Genomic DNA, 22,753 nt, shown 5'->3' on the forward strand with positions numbered 1-22,753 from the left:
AAAATATAACTTTCTTTACACTTTGGGCCTATGTTTTGATTAAAGGTCTGGTTTAGAACTGAATTTCAATATAACTTGTTTATGTATAAGACCAGAAATTTCATTATGCAAAGTAATTAAAGGATTTATCCAGACTGCTAAGTAGATACATAAAACAAAACCAAAAAGTGGATTGAGTCGATTCTGACTCATAGTGAACCTATAGAACAGAGTAGAATTGCCCCTGTGAGTTTCTGAAACCATAACTCTTTATGGAAATATAAAGTCTCATCTCTCTCTCTCATAGCAGCTGGTGGTTTCAAATTGCTGACGCTGTGCTTAGCAGTCCAATACATAACCTATATGCCACCAATGTTCCTAAATGGACACATAGAGCTGAGAGAAAGAGAGAGGGGGAAAATGGAGGAGGAGGGAGAGGTGGAGGGGCAAGGAGATGAGAGTGAAAATGAAAATCCATAGAAATAGAAGGTGCTTTGCAAGCACATAGCAGGGACATCTAATCTAGTGTCCGGTGGTCAAAAGTAAGGTCTAAAATGAAGCCTGAAGGCTACTGAAGCTACAGGAAGTGATGCAATTATTTTCAAAGATGAGAACTAAAGAAACACCTGGCACACTTGATTTGAGATTTCAGCAGAGATAGGATAGCGTACATTGTAAGAGGTAGTATTGGAGAGCAGAGTAGAAGAAGAAGAAGAAGAAGAAGAAGAAGAAGAAGAAGAAGAAGAAGAAGAAGAAGAAGAAGAAGAAGGAGAAGAAATATTGGGAGAGAGAAGGCTGTGGGCAAATAATGGAAGATTGGGACTATGTATGTCAAGAATATGGACTTCATTATTATTTTAATGGTGTGTTTTAATCAGTGGAACTAAGAAGAAGAGATTGAAATGTCAGAAAAAGAATTCTGGCTGAAGTGTTGATTCTATTCACTGTCATTGCATTGACTCCAATTCATAGTGACTCTATTAGTCCTGCACTGGCAATATAATACTCCAGAATCATCTAGAACTCTAGATGTTCAGTGGTGAAATGAATGGCCACATTACCTCAGCACATGGTATGAATCATTCTGTTACATAATAAGAGATATGGAATTCTCATTTTGGTTTGAAAACTGTAAGGCTAAATCCTATATTTAATTTCAAGAACTATTCAATGTACAAGTTCTCTGGTGGAATCATTTCCCTTGTCATCATTATTTACTGCTATAATTTTAAAAATAAACACAGTCGTTTCCACTATGTACTCAATGATAAGCTGTTCAATTACTTTTGAGAAACATATAGCCTTAAATAGTTAATGCACATTTTCAATGTGATATTAGTATATTCACAATCATCAATGAATTTCATTATTACAGATATAGGATGACAAATAAAACTATTATAACCATGATTACATGCATGGGCTTATTCCAAACAAGATGTGTTAAAATATGTCTCTCTGCTCAGTGGCTGGCTGCAGACAAGTTCTCCCAGTAATATACATGCCTTAGACTCTTAAAACATTTTTTAAATAATACTTTTATTGGAGGCTCTTACGTCTCTTATCACAATCCACACATTCCTCCAGGGTGTCAAGCACATTTGCACACATGCCCATCATCATTTTCAAAGCCTGCTCTTCCCACTTGAGCCCCTGGTATCCGCTCTCCATTTCTTCCCCTTCTCTCTCCTGCCCGCCCACACACCCTCCCTCACAAACTCTTGACAAGTTATTATTTTTTCCATATCTTACATTGTCCTTCGTCACCCCTCACTCACTTTTCCTCTATTTGTCCCCCTGGGAGGGGGTTCTAGATCGATCCTTGGGAAAGGTTCCTCCCTCCTCTCCCCACCCTCCCCTAATCCTGATATCTCTAACTCTGCTTGTTGGCCCTGAGGGGTTTATCTAGCCTGGAGTCCCTGTGCTGTGGGCTCTTATCTGTAGCAGTGTGCATCTTCAGGTTGTCTTTAAAAGTAAAAAAAGATCCTAGCTAAGCAGAATTAAATTCAAGGGAGAGTCATCAGTTCAGAAGGTTATGATGACTATTTTTTTTTTAGGATTCTAAAGGTGTAATCTTGATAGATTTCCTCACAGGACAAAGGATAATGATAGAGGCTTATGGAGAAGTTGGTTTTGTTTTTTAGGTTTGAACAGTAAGAGTGAGTTTATTGAGGGGATACTTCGGTATAGAACTCTGAAACAAATTCAAACTCACTGCCATTGAATCAATGCTGAGTTATAGTCCCCTCTTATGGGGTTTCTTTCCATTTTTAAAAAAAATCATTTTATTGGGGACTCGTATAACTCTTATTACAATACATACATACATCAATTGTGTCAAGCACTTTTGTTCATTTGTTGCCCTCATCATTCTCAAAACATTTGTTTTCTACTTGAACCCCTGGTATTCACTCATTTTTCTCCTCCCTCCCCACTCCTCCCTCCCTCATGAACCCTTGATAACTTATAAATTATTAATATTTTGTCATATCTTACACTGTCTGACATATCCCTTCACGCACTTTTCTGTTGTCCATCCCCCAAGGAGGAGGTCATATGTAGATCCTTGTAATTGGTTCCCCCTTTCTAACCCACCTTCCCTCCACCCTCCTGGTATCACTACTCTCACCACTGGTCCTGAGGGGTTCATCTGTCCTGGATTCCCTGTGTTTCCAGTTCCTATCTGTACCAGTGTACATCCTCTGGTCTAGCCATATTTGTAAGGTAGAATTGGGATCATGATAGTGGGTGGTGAGGAAGCATTTAAGAACTAGAGGAAAGTTGTATGTTTCATCATTGCTACACTGCACACTGACTGGCTCATCTCCTCCCTGTGACCCTTCTGGAAGGGGATGTCCAGTTGCCTACAGATAGGCTTTGGGTCTTAACTCTGCACTCCCCCTCATTCACAAAGATAAGATTTTTTTGTTCTTTGATGCCTGATACCTAATCCCTTTGACACCTCGTGGTCACACAGGCTGGTGTGCTTCTTCCATGTGGGCTTTGTTGCTTGAGCTAGATGGCTGTTTGTTTACCTTCAAACCTTTAAAACCCCACACACTATATCTTTTGATAGCTGGGCACCATCAGCTTTCTTCACCACATTTGCTTACACACACATTTGTCTTCAGCAATCATATCGGGAAGGTGGGCACCCACTGATATGATTTTTTGTTCTTTGATGCCTGATACCTGGTCCCTTCTACATTTCATGGTCACACAGGCTGGTGTCCTTCCTCCATGTGGGTTCTGTTGCTTCTGAGCTTGATTGCTGCTTGTTTTCCTGAACTGAAAATGGCATTGATGAGAAAACGGCCAGGAAATTTTCATCAAGGAATTTTTTTTCCATCATGGCCATGCACCTGCTCATTCTTTGGGGATGACAAGAAATGTCCTATGAAAATCTCACTGGGAAACGTACCCCATCTACCGTAAAGCCCTTTCAGATATTGTCTCTCTAGACTTCCTTTCGTTTGCCAAATTCAAAGAATATTTAAAAGGAACCCAATTCAAGTTCCTTGAAGACTCCAAAACTGTCACTTTGATGTGGTGTAAATCAAAGAACACAATGTTTTTCAGGCAAGGGTTGGAAAAATTGAAATACCACCTTCAGAAATGTATAGACCTGCATGGAAATAAGTCAAGAAACAATGGCTTAGCTTCAAATTTTGATACATTTATTAAGTTTCTATATATTTGTAGTAATATTTTTTACTTACCATCATATATGTGAATGCCTCGATTCTCTATGTATATATGTGTGTGTATGTATTTATATATATGCTAAAAATAAGTTTTGGTGTGACTAAACAAAGTTTTGGGGTGCAGTTCAGTAACAAAAATATAAGTTGTTACTTAGGAATGTTCACTGACCTGAGTTATTGCTGGTAATCCTTCATATCTTTTCAATGTAAAATTCTGTGATACAAGGTCAGCGGCTTTTTCCACTGTAGTTTCTCCTGGGTCAATTTTTGGTGGTAGCATTTTGTCCCAAGGAACATTTTCATAAGCTCTATGAAATATCAAAGAATAATGTTTTATTTAAATGATATATTTAATTGACATGGTTCATAGTAATATCATATAATATGGTAAACATTTTACTTGGAAGCAGAATCAAGTTAATCGAAACAGCAATCAAATAATCGAACAATTACAAATCAATAATAATTTATAATTATCAAGGGTTCATGAGGGGTGGGGGAGAGAGGAGCGATGGGAAAAATGAGGAGGTGATACCAGGGGCACAAGTAGAAAGCAAATGTTTTGAGAATGATGATGGCAATGGATGTACAAATGTGTTTGACAAAATGGATGTATGTATGGCTTGTGATAAAAGTTGTACAAGCCCCCAATAAAATTATTTTTTTAAAGTTAGAAACGTCTGATCTTTAAAAGATATTATTAAGAAAAAGAAAACAGAAAATCTTAATAATAGATAAATATGATAGAGAAAAGTGCTAAAGAGTAAAGATGTCACTGTGAGGACTAATGTGTGCCCAACCCAAGTCTCAGTGTTTTTCATCATCTGGAATGCCTGTGAAAGCTGGGCAATGCGTAAGGAAGACTGAAGGAGAATGGGTACTGACATTTGAAATACGGTGCGGGCAAAGAAGATTTAAAGAACCATGGACTTCCAGAACAAACAAATCTGCCTTGGAAGAAGTATAGCTAGAATTCTTCTTAGAAGGCAAGCAGGTGAGACTTTGTCTCAAGTACTTTGGATATGTTATCAGTAAAGGCAAGTACCTGGAGAAATATATTCTGGTTGGTAAAATAAAGGGTCAACAAAAAGAGGAAGGTCATCGATGAGAAGGACTGACACAATGGTTGAAATAAGGGGCTGACTCAAAATGACTATGAAGGTGGCATAGGACCAAACAGAGATTATTTCACTCTGTTGTACGTAGGGTCACTATGAACTGGAACTGAATTGATAGCACCAAACACAACAACATGGCAGGTAGAATTCTACAAAGTCCACATGATACCCACATTCTAATGGACACACTAATATAATTCAGTCTATTTGAGTATGGATGGATGGGAGCTGTGAATATATTCAATATCTCTCCCATGATTATGCTACATGTGGGTGTAGGGGTCAGCAGTCATTATATGAGAATTTTCACATATAATGAAGATTCCTAGCCAGTTAACTTGAGTTTAGCAGTAGGGAGATAATCTTTAGGGCATCTTATCTAAATAGAAAAAAAACAAGAAGAGACAGAAAAGAGCAGGTGTTTTGCTTTTCTTAAAGAAATACAACTTATGAGTTCTACAGTTGCAATTAACAGAGTGAACTTGGAAGATGAGAACCAAGCCTGGACTGATTCTTTGATTTCAGACCATGAGCAGAGAATCTACTGTTAGACGGCACAGTGTGACAATAAGTGACTATTGTTTTAAGCTATTAAATTTGTGGTGACTTAACTAATATATAAGCTGATATACATTAAGGTTTACAAATATTTCACTTGACTGTCACAGCAAGCAAGTGTGATTGGTATTCTAATAAAGAAATTACAGTTTAGAAAACTGGATTCATTTGCTAAGTGTCACACAGCTATTGACAAATTATTGCCTTTGATGGGTCAGCAATTTCCCCACTGTTCTATACCAACACAATCCAGTGATTAAATAACGAACCAACTATTCAATTCCTATATATGAAAATTTTAATCCAAAGGCACTTCTCTCTATTTGGAGTTCTTTTTGACAGATATGCATGTCAGACACAGTGTGATATATTTAAATTTTATTCTGAATAAATGCATAAAACAACCAACTCTCAATACAGATCCTGCCCTGGACAAATAGATCAGTTAATGGTCAAATTTCCCACCTTATGGATACCAAAAGTTATCCCCTGCTCTTGCCCTGTTAAAATTTGGTGCTAAGGCAAATCTATAAATTTTTTTGGAAACTATAATTTCCAAAAAAATCCTATTTCTACCTAAAGTCAATGTATATAGAACGCTCAGCTACTCACATTTTTCAACAAATATTTATTCTATTTGAAGCACTCAGAGAACTGGGTTGATATAAGCGGGCAGTATAAAATTGGATAACTAAAATTGGGGGAGATAAAGGCATGAAGCAGTTGGCTTACAAACTTTCAAAGGTAGGGGAAAAAACTCACAGGATTATAGGGTTAAGTTATGGGTGTTCATTTCAATTGTGAAGCTGAGAATTATATACAGGTGCCAGGATGGCAAGGGGTGGATTGAGTTAGTTAATTGTGCCAGCCTGGCCGATAATCACATGTGGGGCTGGTTGAAAGGCGGAGGGATAAATGGGTGGTGAAGCCTCGCCTTTCGAGTTCTCGGGTCTCTTGTTTTGTGATGGTTGTATCGGGTGCAGCTGCCTTAGCAGTTCCCTGCTTCAGCTTGCAAGATGGACTTCTACAAGACATCCCCAAGGAGAAGCCGCATGGACCTATCCCGATGCAGACCTGGGTGCTGGAGCAGCCGTGTGGAGACCCCTGCCAGTGCTGAGATGCTTACACGTTCACTGACTCAGCTTTCCTCCTGCAGTCGGCATTATTGCCTCTGTTTTGTGAGGTGAAGGACTTTGTGGACTGGTGTTGGGTAAATGGGTTAATGTTGGACTTGTGGGCTTGGGCAGCATTGGGTTGGGATGTTTTCGTGATGCACCTTTTCTTTACATAAAACTCTCTCTTATACATGAGTCGCCGTGGATTTGTTTCTCCAAAGTACCTAGACTAATACATTATGGTTGCTAAAGATGAAAAATGGATAGGGATTAATATGTAAATATTTACCGCAAAAGAGTGTTATGAGGATTAAAAAAAATATGTCTTGGTAAAGATATATATCATAGAGATTGGTCTGTGTGCATTTTGAATTCACACATTCATTATTCTCTGATACACATAATATTTCCATGATTCAAAATTAACTAGGCAGAAACAGGTTAAAGGAATACTAAATTTAATGAAATATTTTTAATTGTAGCAAAGTCTTAAATAACAGTTTTCTAATATATACATTGACCAGCATTGCACTAAGGAATACACCAGAGAGTTAGATCAAAGCTTAAAGACACTTCAACTTTTGAGACTCTGAATTACTTTATGGAATTTCCCATGGCATTGTACAAGTTTTTCTCTAAAAATCCTTATCTTTGTTTTTAAGACTATTAAGTATATATCATGCTCTATTTTGAATAAATATTTTCACTTTAACCAATGTATTAACCATTTCCAATAAAACCACAGAATAATTTTTTTCTGATAGATATCAAAGTAAGATTACAATATTCTGTCCTTATAATAAATTGAACTCAAAACTAGGGAGGCATTTAGAGGTTTTATAGTTTCCAGACCTAAAAACTGCAGATCAGAAAGCTTGGAGGCTCTTAAGTTCTATGACATATTTGTATTCTTTTCATTATAATTCCCTGATACCTTAGTGAGGGCACTTTTGAAATATTACATAGACCAAAAAAACAGAAAGACATGTAACACAATTTCAAGAGAGTGACCCCACTGACATAACACCTATGAGATAAACCCTAGTATGAACAAACAAAAAACAAAACAAAATTACAGAAAATGTTGAATATCAGGTCTAGCTCTAGCATGCATCAAAGGGGGGATCAACTAACAAAGTTTTAACTTTTCAAGTCAGGCTTATCCCTTTGATCTTCTTTATTTATCTCTCCAATGCACTCGGTTTAGTAACCACTTTCCTCCCATCCCTCCATTATGGAGAGAGGGAGATCACTGGAGCCATATTTCCTTTGTAGTTACCACAAATGCATCTTCGGTTCCCACTGTCATTCATGGCCTTCTGCAAACACGATTCTCACAGTTTAGGCTCTGATACTAATTCCGCCTTTGACTTTGGATTACTGTATATGATTTACAATCGTTCAGTGATGTATGATGGTGTACTTCTTCTATGTGGACTTAGTTGACATCTTTTGGATGGCTGCTTGTTTGGAGACAAGCCTTAAAGACCTGATTCTTTTTTATCTGATAGCCAGGCCCCATCTAATTTCTTCACCACATTTTGCTATAGCACCCATATTTTCTGTGTTCCCTTTCTGAAGGTCATAATGTAAGAACTAATTGTTCATAACTTGAAGCTAGAATTTAGTATGAGCCCAAAGCCCATTTCTGGATCTATGCTTTTTATTTGTTAGTTTTTCTGCCTTTCGATCCCTTTCCAAACTTCCTTGTTAATTTATGATAGTCTTTTTTGAGTTTTTTTAAGTAGCTTTCAGTCACAAAAGTATTGGTTATATACATGTGAATAATTCTGTTACTGTTCTAGGGAGTTAGCTTACATTGGCCCAATATCCCTCTGTCAAGAGGGCTTAAACATTTTACCAGGGGACAATCAAAGACAATATTAACAGAAGACCATTAAGCCCCAGGGCAATGGTCCATAAGACTCTCTACCATGAATTCTTGACTTCCCTTTATTTCTATTCAAGTAGCTCAGTGTTGATCTGAACTTCAAAATGTATCCAGAGTCAATAACTTGTACCACTTCCTCTACCACAGCCGTCCTGCAAAACAGCTATTATCTATATCCAGGATTGTTAGAAAATAACCTCCTAATTAGTGTCCCAGCTTCTGCCCCAAATCAATCTGTTCTCTCAACAAAGTAGCAATAATTATTAAATTGATATATAAGTCTGGTCTTATCACATCCCTGCTAAATCTTTACTTCACTGAGAATAAAAAACAAACAAACAAAACCCATTGCTACTGAGTTGATTTTGATTGAATCAACCCTATAGGACAGGGTAGAAGTTCTCTATAGGATTTCCTAGGTTGTAAATTGTTACTATAGTAAGCTGCCAAATATTTCCTGTGGAGTGGACGGAAGTGTTCAAAAACTGCTTGCCTCATTTTCAACTGAGAACTTTAACCACTGTGAATAAAAGCCCTGGAATTTAAATGATTTTGTTCTAAATCTCCTCTGTTTGGAATATAGTTATCCCAGATACCAGCTGGGCAATTCCCTCACTTACCCAAAGCTTCTGCTCAAATCTCATTTTTCAAGGATGTTTCTAACTTGTGTCAACTTGAGCGGGCCATGCATTTCCTATGATGTGGTCTAACACAATGTGGTCAACTCCATGGTGCAGCTTCTGCGAAGCAGCCAAGCAGTTCTGGGAAGAACAGAGTATCTCCTCCTTAATTTGGTTATAGCCTTGATAGAATTGAGGGAGTTTGCATTCATGATGTGATCTACTCTTTTTCCCCCCATGGAACTATGGTTGTTGGTTTTTTAAAAAACTTTTACTAGAGACAGATACTGTGTGGAAGCTAGCTCACTTCTACTGCTGTAGCTGGATCCTGCATCTGGCTCTGGACCTCCTGTTATCCACTGCTGATCCCAGGAGCCATTAGTAGACTTTGGGCCTTGGACATTTTTTCAGCCCTACATTCACAAGGCTGTGGTCTTCCTGCTTCATCTTCCTGTCTCCTGTGGTTGGCCACTGCAGCTATGAGAGTTAAAAGAAACTTTTAGCTTACATCTGACCCATGGACTTGAACCAGACTGGATTTATCCACTTCCACAATGGCATGAGCCATTTCTTAATATAAATCTCTTTCAATACATGTAAATGTGCATGGGTCACTGGATTTGCTTCTCTGGAAAACTCAGCTGAACACATCGCCTAACTCCACAGACCCTGGCACGCCTAGTTCCTCATTCCCTCACTCTATCTTTTCACTTTTTCCAAATACTTCAACAACCTACTAACATAAGCTTTTCCCCCCACCTTTTTTCTACCAGTACAATGACAATGGTAGAGCAGAGATGGTGCTCTGTTGTACTCACGGGTGTATCTGAGAGTCTTCAATATAAGCAAATAATAGATAATATTTGATGAATGAGTAAATTAATTTTCCTTATTAGCACTTTCTCTGCCTTCCTTTTCTTGCTTTTGTGGTGTAAGCTAGAGCTTGAATTTTATTTTTCATGTTTTAAAACTATAATAGTTTCATTAACATATTTCATTTTTCATACAAGTCAATGGTTTAAACATTATTAAAGAGTTGAACAATCATCATCACAATCAATTTAAAACTTTTTCTTAGTTGTACTCATTATTAGTTCCTTATTTCCTTCCATCTTCCCCTACCATAACCTTAAGAAACTATTAATCCACGTATTATGTCTATAGATTTACCTATCTTGAAGTTCATATAAACATTAAAAAAACACCCAAAACAATAACAAAATAAAGCAGAAAAATCTCAATTGAAAAGAAAGCAAAAAAAATAATAAAGCTAGGCAAATATGAAATGGACCTAAAAGGAAAACTAATAAGTTGTTCAATTTTAACCTGACAACAAATGCATTAATCGTCTTTTCAATGTCCTCTGTCTAATAGCAAGGCTGTTGATGTTTTTGGTCAATGATCAATGGGGATTCTCTAGGGGAAAAATCCACATGGGGACCCTGTACATTGATTTGGGGCTTTCACTGTCATCCATAGAATCTGCAAACTGGATGCTTAGAATTCAAGTTCTAATACTCTTCCCTCTTCCAGAGTTGGATTTTTAAAATGTATAGTCCTTAGATCATGCAGGCTAGTGTGCTTCTTCTGTGTGGACTTAGCTGACACCCCACTTAGATGGTTGCTCTTTTAAAGACAAGTCTTTAAGACTTGCACTGCCTTGATTAAAATGTATAATTTATCTCTCTAGTTTATGATACCCATTGCTATGACTACACAGAAATTCACAGACAAAATTCATGATTAAAGGTCTTATAAAAGAAGTTAATAATATGTAATGTCAGTGAGAAATTCTCAAGGTAGTTGTTGACCAGGACATGTTACTAAGTTTCAATTCTGCTAATAAATTCCCAAAGGGGCATACCACACTGCTGTAAACCATAACATAAAGGCATTCAGCTCAAGCTCTGTGGGTCAGCAAGTCCAACTTCCCCAATTTGGTGCCCAGAGGCACCCCACTCTGAAAACCAGCCTCTTGCACAAAAACATTCAACTTAAGTTGCACCATGGTTTGGGAAGTCCATCACTTTGTTCCATCCTCTGGTTCTGCTGCTGCTCTTCTGATGGTACTGTTGTCTTATGGATCCAAGAGTTTCACTTCCAAATACTCTGGTTCAGAAGACACACTCCATTCCTAACTCTTGCTGGTAATGAGATCTCTCCTCCTGCTTCTCAGAGGGCCCATTTTTTTATACAGCAGAATGCCACTTCAGGCAATCTTGTTTGCAATTCTTCACTAGTGATTCTGACCAGTACCTTCCTCCATGTTCTTACCAAACCCATGCAGGGAAAAGCCATTGGTAAATTACAGTTATGTTTAAGTATGAGGTAAAAATACATTCATTTATTAATGGTTTATATATGTCCCTGGTCCACTTTGAAGACATTATCATTTTGTGGGGAAACATCTAAATCATCTCAATGATAATTCTATTGTTGGTATCACTTACTTAGCTAATGGTATAGAATATAAAAAGAAAAAGAAAGTATAAGACAGCTTTTTATACTTAAATTCCAGAATGTTGATTTTTGCAGATTAACAAATTACGTGGCTGGACACTATGTAAACATTGAAGGTGGGAGATCGGCAAAACTTTCAATAGCATACATTCACAAAGGCAGAACTATTCCTGTTAGATTAAGATATGTCATCAAAAATATCAAAAAAAGTACAAACATAGAAAATATATGGTAATCTTAAATTGTCATGTATTCGGAAAACCAAAGAAAGAGATCTGAACCAAAGTCCAATGACATCCATATTCATAACCTTTGGAAAGTAGTCATCTGCTTCTTCTCACACTGACATGTCAGTCAAATTCAAAGACATATTTCAGTACTTTAAATCTGCTACAGGCGTGTTTAAGGTAAAGTGGAGTTAACTTAGTGCGGTGTCCAAATAGTGTGGCCTATCAAAGGTGTTCGACACTTCAAAGAATAGAATCTAATTTCCTGGTTCTTTGTAGCACACTGCATAGAAACTCAGTCAAGCATGCCATATTAGGAACATAGTACTGCGCATAATCCCCCATTGGGTGTCTGTCTATATAAAAAACATTATGAATTTTTCCAGCTTGCAGATTTCCCCACCTGGTTTACCCACCAACAGAAGTGAAATCACCTTCTTAAAAATAAACATGCCCCCAACCCACCACTTCTGAACTTGAATTTCCATTAAGGCTCACTCGATTGCCCACTTTGGAAGAAGAAGCTGTTGAAAACCTTATTGCACAGCTTAGAAGCAGTCAGATATAGAAAGCCTAAAGAAGGAAGTAGAATATTGGCGACAATGAAGAAATTGAAGAGTTCTACCAATAATGTCAGATGGAAATTGATCAAACATGCACTCAAGATGCATTGATAATTATTGGTGATTGGAATGCAAAAGTTGGAAACAAAGAGGAAAAGTACTTGGTGATAGAAACGAAACTGGAGATCGCATGATAGAATTTTGCAAAACCAACAATGTACTCATAGCAAATACCTTTTTTAAATAACATGAATACCTGGACACTCTACACATGGACTTCCCCAGATTGAATACACAGAAATCAAATTGTGAGAATTGAGTACATCCGTGGGAAGACACAATGGAGAAGCTCAGTATTAGCAGCTAAAACTAGACCAGGGGCCAACTGTGCAACAGCCATCAGTTACTCCTATGTATGTTTAGGATAAAGGCTAAGAAAATTAAAACAAGTCCAAGAGAGTCAAATCTAACCTTGAGACTGTCCCATCTGAATTTTGAAAACATCTCAAGAACAGAATTGGTGCGCTGAATCCTAATGACAGAAGACCTGATGAACTGTGGGAGGACTTCAAGACCATTTATGAAGAAAGCAAAAAGGAATTAAGACAGGAGTGAAAGAAAAGATTAAAGTGGATGTCAAAAGAGACTCTGAAACTTGCTCTTAATCATAGAGTAGCTAAAGCAAATTGAAGAAAAGATGAAATTAAAGAGATGAATAGAAATTTTCAAAGGGCAACTAGAGAAGACAAAGTCAAATATTATAATGGAATACGCAAAGACCTAGAATTAGAAAATCAAAAAGGAAGCAACATGCTCAGTGAATCTTAAACTGAAAGAACTCAAGAAAAATTCTAACCTTGAGTTGCAATCTTGAAAGATTCTATAGGCAAAATATTGAATGATTCAGGGAGCATAAAGAGAGGATAGAATAAACAGAGTTGCTCTACCAAAAATAACTAGTCCACAATCCACCATTTCATGAGGTAGCATATGAGCAAGGACCAATTGTGCTAAAGAAAGGAGTTCAAACAAGGAATGCATCAGTTAAAAACAAGGCTACAGGAATTGATGCACTACCCACTGAAATATTCCAGCAAGCTGATGAAGCACTGGAAGCACTCACTCATCTGTGTCAGGAAATTTGAAAGACACCTACTTGCCAACTGACTAGAAGAGATCCATATTTGTACCCATTCCAAAGAAAATAATCCAACAGAATGCTAAATTATAGAGCAATATCATTGATATTGAAGGCAAGTAAAATTTTGCGTAAGATCATCTAACAATGGTTGCAGTAGTATATTTGACAGTGACCTCCCTGACATTCAGCCCAGATTCAGAAGAGGCATGGAACAAGGAATGTCATTGCTGATGTTAGATGGTTCTTGGCTCAAAGCAGAGACTACCAGAAAGATGCTTACTTCTGTTTTATTCATTATACAAAGGCATTTGACTGTGTGGACCATAATAAACTATGGATAACCTTGAGAAAATGGGAATTACAGAACACTACATTGGGCTCATGAGGAACTTGTACTTGGATAAATAAGCAGTTGTGCAAACAGAACAAGGGCATACTATATACTTTAAAATCAAGAGAGGTATGCATCATCCCACCAGACTTGTTCAATCTGTATGCTGAACAAATCATTAGAGAAGCTAGATTATATGAAACATAATGTGGCATCAGGATTGGAGGAATGCTTATTAACAACCTGGGACTTGGAAATTATATAAATTGAAGCACCTGCTTAAGATCAAGAGTTACAGCCTTCAGTATGGATTACAACTAAGTGTAAAGAAGGTCAAAATCCTCACATCTGGACCACGGTGCACCTGACCCAAACCATGTTATTCTCCATTGCCCCATATGCATTTGAAAATAGAACACCGAATAAGAGAAGATTAAAGAAGAATTCATGTATTTGAATTGTAGTCTCATGAAAACTATTGAAAGTGTCATGGCAGCTAAAAGAATAAATCAATCTGTGTTGGAAGAAGTAAGGCCAGAGTTCTCCGTAGAGGCTAAGATGGTAAGACTTTGTCTCACATACTTTGAGCATATTGTCAAGAGAGACCAGTCCTGGGAGAAGGACAGCATGCCTGGTAAAGTGAATGGGCCAGTGAAAAAGAGGATGACCTTCAAGGAAAAGGATTGACACAATGGTTCTATCAATGGCCTCCGGCATAGGAACCATTGCAAGGATGGCACAAGTACTTGCAGTTTTTCCTGCTGTTGAATGGGTGGGAGCTGACTTGATGGTACCTAACAACAATAGTAATAGAACAATGTTATACTGCAGGAACTGATTGGTCTTCTCCCTCTCCCTGAAACTTGAGAAACTGACCCCAGCTGAGATGAGGCTTCCACTGTCAATGTAATTTTTAAAATATACAAATAAAGAAGTGATGTATGGATTATGAACATTCAGCAGGCACACTACCCTTTTGCTTAGGAAACTGGATTAGAATATCACACAACCAGAAAACGGATCTGCCTTTGCCTTGGTCCTTATCCTTAGACTGGTGGCATCATACAATATTTGCCATTTTGTGATTAACTAAGTTCACTCAGCATAATGATTTTTAGGTTCATTCGTATCATGAGGTGCTTCATGGTGTCAACATTGTTTTGGGGGGATTTATAGTATCCAGTATGTATGTATCAGAGTTTCTTTATCCATTGATGGGCATTTGGGATGTCCCAGTTTCTTGCTACGTGTACTAAGCTGCTATGATCAAGGGAGACCATATGTCTCTTCATGTGGTATATACTCAGCAGAGGTACTGTTGTATGATATTTCTATTTCCAGTTGTTTTAGGTAGCATCACCTGACTTTCTACAACGGGTGGTTTGTTAGTTTGGGTAGATTAGAAAAACAAATTCATAGACACTCATATCTATATAAGAAAGAAGTTTACATACAAGAGCAACTGAATATTGAGGAAACACCCCAGCCCAGTCCAGATCAAGTCCATAATCCAATATTAGCCCATATGCCCGATACCAATCTATAAAGTCCTCTTTAGACTCATGAAATACATGCAATGATGCCGACTGCAGGAGGATCACAGACCAGTGGGTTGGAAGTCTTGTAGATCCAGTGGCATTGTAAGCATCTCAGTGCTGGCAGGGGTCTCTACGTGGCTTCTCCAGCTCCAGAGGTCTGGTTGCATCAGGGTAGGTCCATGTGGCTTCTCCATCTCCCAGGGCATAGTGCCATGTGTCTTGTCAGTAGAGTGTCTCCCGAGGAGTAAGCAGAGAGAGATAGTGTCTCCCGCCTCCAAGAAGGAATACAGGATTTCACAGAATTCTCAGGAGGTGGCTTTACACAGAAGCCTCATTGGCTATAATCCGATTGACAGACTAGACTCCACCCCTTCGCTAGTAATCCTCTCAAAATTACAGCAGATTATGTAACTGGTGTATTATTAAACAGGTGGTATGTTTAAAAGCCCACAGCAGTATATTAAAGTTCTGATCTATCCATACCCTCTCCACATTTGATTTCTGGGTTTTTATTTTTGTTTTGCATTGGGTGCCCACAATGGTGGCTTAGTGGTTACATAGGGGGCTGTGAACCAAAAGCACCAGCAGTTCTTCAAGAGATAGATGGGCTTTCTACTACCATAAAGAGTTACATTCTCAGAAACCCACAAGGACAGTTGTACTGTTGGGTCATCATAAGTCATAATAGTTGATTGTATTAAGTATCATTGTAGCTATAAAGTGATACATCTCATCATTGTTTTGATTTACATCTTTCAGATAATAAGTGATTATCAGCATATTTTCATGTGTTTATTAACCATTTGGATACCATTTTTGGTGAACAGTCTGTTCATGTCTCTGCCCACTTTTTCTTTGGATTATTTGTTGTATTTAATGAGGAGTTATGAATGCCATAGAATTTAGTAATTAGTCCCTTGTCCATAGTGATGCTAACATTTTTTCCTCAACTGGGGACTCTCATTTTACTTTTTTGATAAAATCTTTGGGTGAGTATATGTCTTATTTTTAGTAGGTTCCAGTCATGTATTTTGTCTTCTCCTGTGCATACTTCCTTTATTATATTTGGTAACATATGTATAGTCTGAAATAGGGCCCTTACACTTGTTACAATTGTCTCACTGATGATTCATTCATATAGCTCTGGTGGTTACATTTAGATCTCTGATCCATCTTGAGTTCACTTTTTAAACTTATTTTTGTTGTCTAATAGTTCTGGCTAAACCATCTAGCATGAAGTAGAATAAGAATGATGATATGTGCTATCCTTCTTTAGTTTCTGGTCTCAGTGGAAAACGTTTTTTTCTCATTGAATGTTATGCTGGCCATTGGTTTTCCATACAATGTTGAGAAATTTCCCATATATATATATATATAAAATATTCCTATTTTGTTGAGTTTATTTTTCTTTTATTATCATAAATGAGTGTTGGATATTGTCAAATACCCCTTAAAATCTATTGATACGATCATGTGGCTTTTATTCTTCCTCTTGATTACATGGTGGATTACATTGATTATTTTTCAAATATTGAACCATCTTTTCATCCCTGCATGAAACCAACTTGATCATGGTGATTTTTAAAAATAAGCTGGTGGATTCTATAGGCCAGGATTTAGTTGGAAAATTTTGCTTCTATGTACATGAAAGATATTGGCTTGTAGTTTTCTGTCTTTGTGTGGTTTTAAAATCAGGGATATTGAAGGTTCATACGATAATTTGGGGAATTTTCTGCCCTTTCTATATTCTAGAATAATCTGTGTAGAATTGATAAGAGCTCTTCACTGAATACTTGATAGAGTTACCCTGTGAAACTATCTGATCCTCAGCTTTTCTTGGTTGGAAGTTTCTTGGTTACCTTCTCTATTTCTTCTTTTTGCTAATAGCTTCAGTTGTTTTATACATCTATTGGTGTTAATTTGTATAAATGATGATTTCTCAGTACATATTCATTTCTTCTAGATTATCAAACTTGAATTTTCAAGAATGTTGAATTATTCAACAGTCTTTAGTAATAGTGTGTTGTTATTCTTATTTAATTATGAAATGCGGTGATATCACCTTTTTCATTTCTAAATCTAGATATTTGCATCTTCTGTCTTTTCCTTTAAGTTTGGAAGCAGTTTGTCAATTGTGTTAATCGTTTCAAAGAACCAGCTTCTTGTCTTGTTAATTTTGTTTTCATTGTTTCTCTCTTTTCCACTTAATTTATCTCTACTCTAATCTTCATGATTTTTTTCTTATTGTTGCTCTTGATCTGGTTGTTGAAAGTATGAATGGGGGTGGGGGTGGGGAACAGAGGACCAATACCCATCTGTAGACAACTGGACATCCCCTCACAGAAGGGTCACAAGGAAGAGATCATCCAGTCAGAGTGCATTATAGCACCAAGAAACACACAACTTTCCTCTAATTCTTTAATGCTCCCCCTCCCACACACTATCATGACTTCAATTCTACCTTACAAATCAGATTGGACCAGAACATGCACACTGCTACAGATAAGAGCCCACAACACAGGGAATCCAGGGTTGATAACCCCCTCAGGGCCAACAATGAGATTATAGATACCAAGAGGATAAGCTGAAGGTGTGGGGAGAAAAGGGAAATCGATCACAAGGATCTACAAATAACCCTTCCCAGAGGGATGAACAACCTAAAATGGGGTGAAGGATGACAGAGGATGATGTAAGATATAAAACTAATAATCTATAACTTATCAAGGGTTCATGAGGGAGGGATGGATGGCAGGGAAAGGAAGGTGGAAAAATGAGGAGCTGATATCAAGGGCTCAAGTAGAAAGAAAATGCTTTGGAAATGATGATGGCAGCATATGTACAAATGTGCTTGACACAATGGATGAATGTATGGATTGTGATGGGAGATGTAAGGGTCCCCAATAAAAGTATTTAATAAAGAAAAAGAAAAAAATGTTATGGTGTTGGTTTTAGATTTCTCCTCTTTTTTCAAGTGTGCATTGATTGTTTTAAATTACCCTCAGTATTTCTTTTGCTATGTCCCAAATGTATGTTATTATTGTTTATTTCAAAGAATTTCTTAATTTCCTTATTTGATCTATTTCCCAGGGTTTTTTAAAGTAATGTGTTGTTCAATATTCATGTGTTTGACCTCACGTTCATTTTATTGCCTACTCTCAGAGAAAATAAATTGAAGGATCTCATAGACTAAGAATTTATTAAAATTGCTATGTGACAATATTTGGTTTATATTAGAGTATTTACCATGTATGCTGCAGAAGAATTTATGTGCTCTTGTTTTGTATACGTCTAAGAAGAATTTATACTGCGTGGAGTGCTCTGTACATGTCTAAGAGGTGAAGCTGGTTGATTGTGTTGTTCAGTTCTTTGGTTTCTTTATAGAGCTTCTTTCCTGATCATCTGTCTTTCCTTGAGAATGGTCTATGAGTGCTTGCTATTATTACTGTAGAGATTTGTATTTTTCTCTTCAATTCTGGGAAGGTTTGATTGAAGTAATTGGAGGTTCTTTAATTGGGAGCATATGTTTACTATGGTCATGTCTTCTTGTTCTAGTGTTCTGCTAATCACTGTGTAATGTTTATTCTTGTCTCTCATTTTGTTGTTTGTCTTAAAGTCTATTTTATCAGAGACTAATAGTGCCACTCCTGTTTTTATGATTGCCCTTGGCTTTGTACACATTTCTTTATCCTTTGATTTTGTCTATGTTTGTCTTTGATTTTAAAATGTGTTTCTTGTAGGCAGAATAGAGATAAGTCTAGTTTCTCATACATTCTTCTTATTTTCTCTGTCTCTTGATTGGTGCATTTAATCCATCGTCACACAATCATGTTGTTATTGATATATGTGGGATTTTTTGCTTCATTTTGATAGATTGGTTGTTGTTGTCTTGTATGCAGCTCTCAGAGTTGTTTGCTGTTGTTGATAATATGTCCATGGTGATCTCATTTATATTTCTTTGGTAATGCTGGTCTTGCTTTTTCAAATTCTTTTAATTTTATTTATTGTCTGGAAATATCTTTATTTTTCTCTCATATTTGAGAGATCATTTTACTGGATATAGGATTCTTGGTTGGCAGATATTTTTTCTTTCAGTATCTAATATCTGTCATGACTTTAGCTTCTTGCCTGCATAATTTCTACTGAGAAGTCTGAGTTTATCTTCATTGTTTTTCCTTTATAGGTGATGGTTTTGTTTTTCCCAAGATGACCTCAGGATTCTTTCCTTTCCCTTGAAATTTGAGATTTTTACTTCAATGTGTCATACTGTTTTTCTTTTGAGATCTATCCTGTTTTGAGTTCTCTAAGCTTTTTGGGTAGTTATTTTCTCCTCCCTTGGCCACAATGAGAAACTTTTCTTCCATGATTTCTCGTGCTCTTTTCTCTAGAGGTTCTTTTGTTTCTTTTTGTTCCAGGAGGCTGATGAGATATAGGTTGTGTCTCGATACTGTTGCACATAATTCTCAATTTCTTTACTTTTTTGTTGATTGCTTCTCTCATGAGTTGTACTCAGAGTAATTGTCTTTGAGTTCACTTATTCCATTTTCCTTTTGTTCTATTCTACTATTCAGGCCTTTTACCAAGTCTAATTTTATTACCCTATATTTTATTTTCTGGCAATTCTTTTGATGCTTGTTTTCTAGCGTTTTAATTCCTTCCATTGTTCTCATAAGCAATTTCCTCTTATCCTAAAGGAGCATATAAACCACACTTTTTCATTCTATTTCTAGGAACTCCACTTTTTCATAGTGTTCCATTGAGCTTAGGTGATTTGGGTTGTTTATGGTTGTTTTTTTTTAATTTTGTGGGGTGCCCTGTCATTGACTGCTGTTTCTGTGGAATCATGATACGTTATGTTGGGGTAGTTGGATCTTTATTTTGAGTTATGTGGGAAAGGTATAATAGGAGGTGCAAAATATATTGTGATGAAACTGTGAAAAGACAGGGAGATAGGTAAGTGGAGAATGTGAGTTGAGGGAGAATAGAGACTAAAATAATAGTAGTAATAATAATAGATCAAGAAGTTTATTAAAAAATAATGGGGAAATATATTTTAAGAGGGGTAATAAGAATTCATTGGTATTGGGGAAGTATATTTTCTGAGGAAAAGGAAAGAGATGTGGGACAGGCAGGAGAAAAGTGTAAGCAAATAATTACATGTGAAGATTTATGTATATATAAGTATAAACTAAGAAGAAAATTAAAGAGTTAAAAGAAAGAATGGAAGCAAAAGTAGAGACAGACAAAAGTAGAAAAAAGGCATGAAAATGGAAGGAAAAATATAAAAAGGCAGAGAAGAGAAATAAAACCAAAAAGATATAGCCTTGGTTTAGGTGTGGATTATGCAGTTTTGTTGCTATGACATTTGTACTCCTGTGAGAAAAGGAAAAGAAAATCTAGTTAAAAAACAGACAAACACACTTTATTTCAGTGGATGTGCCTATATCTGTGATTATATTCTTGGCTGTCTGTAATGTGCCTTAGAGGCATGTGGATCCACTGGAAGGTGGGTCTGCATGGAAAAAAAGAAGAGAGAAAATGAAAAAAGAAAGTAATAATAATAAAGTAATAGTACAAAAAGAAGCAAATAAATAAATGATAAAGAAATGTATGGGTAATCGTGATCCTTTGGAAGTGTTAGTGTGTGCACATAGCTGCATGCAGGCGAGGGGAGTGGATGGGGGAGGGACACCAGACAAAGAAGAAAGAAAAGAGGAAAAACAGTGCTGCCCACACAGTCTGCTAAACATGCATGACACGCAGAGGCTAGCATGCTAAGATAGAGGTTTGGCTGAGTGGGGTGGAGCAGGGTCAAGGAACATCAATGTGTGCTGAGGAGGAGGCATGCACAGAGGGTGCAGCAGGTGAAGGGGAGTCAGCAGACATTGCTGATCTCCAACTTTAAGAAATGTTGATGTACTTAGATTTTAAGTTGTGTTTATAGCTTCCAGGGAGCAGAGGACTTCTCTTTTGGTCGGATTTGTAAATGAAAAGACATATAGGACCCACTACCTTCTCAGACGTATTCAGCCAGGAAGCCTGTGGAGCATGTCTCTGCTATTCTTTCCTATGATACTCTACTTTTCTTTCTTTCTCTTTCTTTGATCATGTTTTCTCTGTATTGGTTTTAGTTTTCTGAGTTTTCTGTGACCTTTTCCTTATAGCTATCAATATAGCCTAATCAAAAATATGTTTGATGTTCCCTTCCTTATTGAGAGGATCAAGGATATTATAAAAAACAAAGAATATAGTCATTAAAGATAACTGAATATATTATAAATAAAAATTTGATTGGGGAAATGCTTACTTTTGTGTAGAAGACTTATAAAACGAATCCTTTTCATTGGATTTGTTGTTGGGTTGAGTAAGTGACTCACCGTCCTTCTATAAGGAAAAAGCCAAGAATAATAAGTTAGAAGAAACCAGATATAAATGGAAATTGCTATTATTTTCTATTTACCATGTTTTCTTTCTTTCATTTTTTCTTCCTTTCTTTCTTTCTCCATTTTCATCTTTCATAGCACCTATGTGATTGATAAGATTTAACGTTTTCCTGCTCTCTACTATATTGTTTTGAAATTTCACATTTTATTTACATTATGTTAGTGATTAAATTAAAATTCCTAAAATGTATATTAAGGTTAATGGGAATGCAGTGTTTCTTTATGAGAAGGCTCTGGAATTTTAAATATTGGCAAGCAATTGTTCTTAACATTGTGATCTCACTCTCACTGTCATTGAATCAATGCTGACTCATTGTGAGTTTCTGAGACTGTAACTATTTATGGCAGTAGAAAGCTCAGTCGTTCTCAATGGATCTGGTGGTTTAGAACAGCTGGCCACGTAGATTGCACCCTGGCACATAATCACTATAGTAGCACCAAGGCTCCATGGTAAGGGTTCAGCAGCAGGGCTCCATGCTAAGAGTTTATGTCAACTAGACACTCCTGGGAGAAGGTAGGGGCAGAGGTCAACCTATCAATCATGCCTAAACCTGATAATACCTCATTGGGGGTATGGCCCCTTGAGAGAGACCCAGAACAAAGCTAAGTGCTCTGCCCCCTTCGCCTTTTGTTGGATCTGGATCCTGTGTCTGGTTATTGATCTCCTGTTTTGTTGCCTGCAAATTCTGGGAGCTATCAGTACACTGCCATCCTCGTATTCTTTTGGCTGACCTCGGATTCATTTACCCCTGCATCCACCAGCCTGTGGCTCTCCTCCTTCATCATCTTGTTTCCTGTTCATCAGCTTCAGCAGCTACAAGAGCCAGGAGAAGCCTTCAGTTTACATCTGACCTAAGGAATAGAACTGAACTGGACGTACTTCCTTCTACAATGTTAAGCCGTATCTTGTTATAAATCTCTTTTTTTGTGTATATACCTATACTAGTACCACTGATTTTGCTTCCCCAGAGAACCCAACTTGCCACAGCATCATGCAATTAAAATCTTAAAAACGTATTGTTTTGTTTTCTAACAACACAGATCATTATCCCTTAAATATATGCCACT

General features: G+C 37.0%; 1 protein-coding gene across 1 annotated transcript in view; it reads right to left on the minus strand.

Moving 5' to 3' along the window:
- SPATA48 (spermatogenesis associated 48) overlaps nt 1-22,753 on the minus strand; it is a 94,556-nt gene that overhangs the window by 37,628 nt on the left and 34,175 nt on the right. Inside the window, exons 3-4 of the mRNA XM_004708168.3 lie at nt 21,550-21,626; nt 3,853-3,991 (exon numbers count right to left, since the gene is read on the minus strand). Of these exons, the coding sequence (XP_004708225.3) occupies nt 3,853-3,991; nt 21,550-21,626 (216 nt within the window). The remainder of the gene's footprint in view (nt 1-3,852; nt 3,992-21,549; nt 21,627-22,753) is intronic.

Source organism: Echinops telfairi, unplaced genomic scaffold (genome assembly GCF_000313985.2).
Source record: "Echinops telfairi isolate 266 unplaced genomic scaffold, ASM31398v2 ScPeMD7_7;HRSCAF=31, whole genome shotgun sequence".
Taxonomy (NCBI): domain Eukaryota; kingdom Metazoa; phylum Chordata; class Mammalia; order Afrosoricida; family Tenrecidae; genus Echinops; species Echinops telfairi.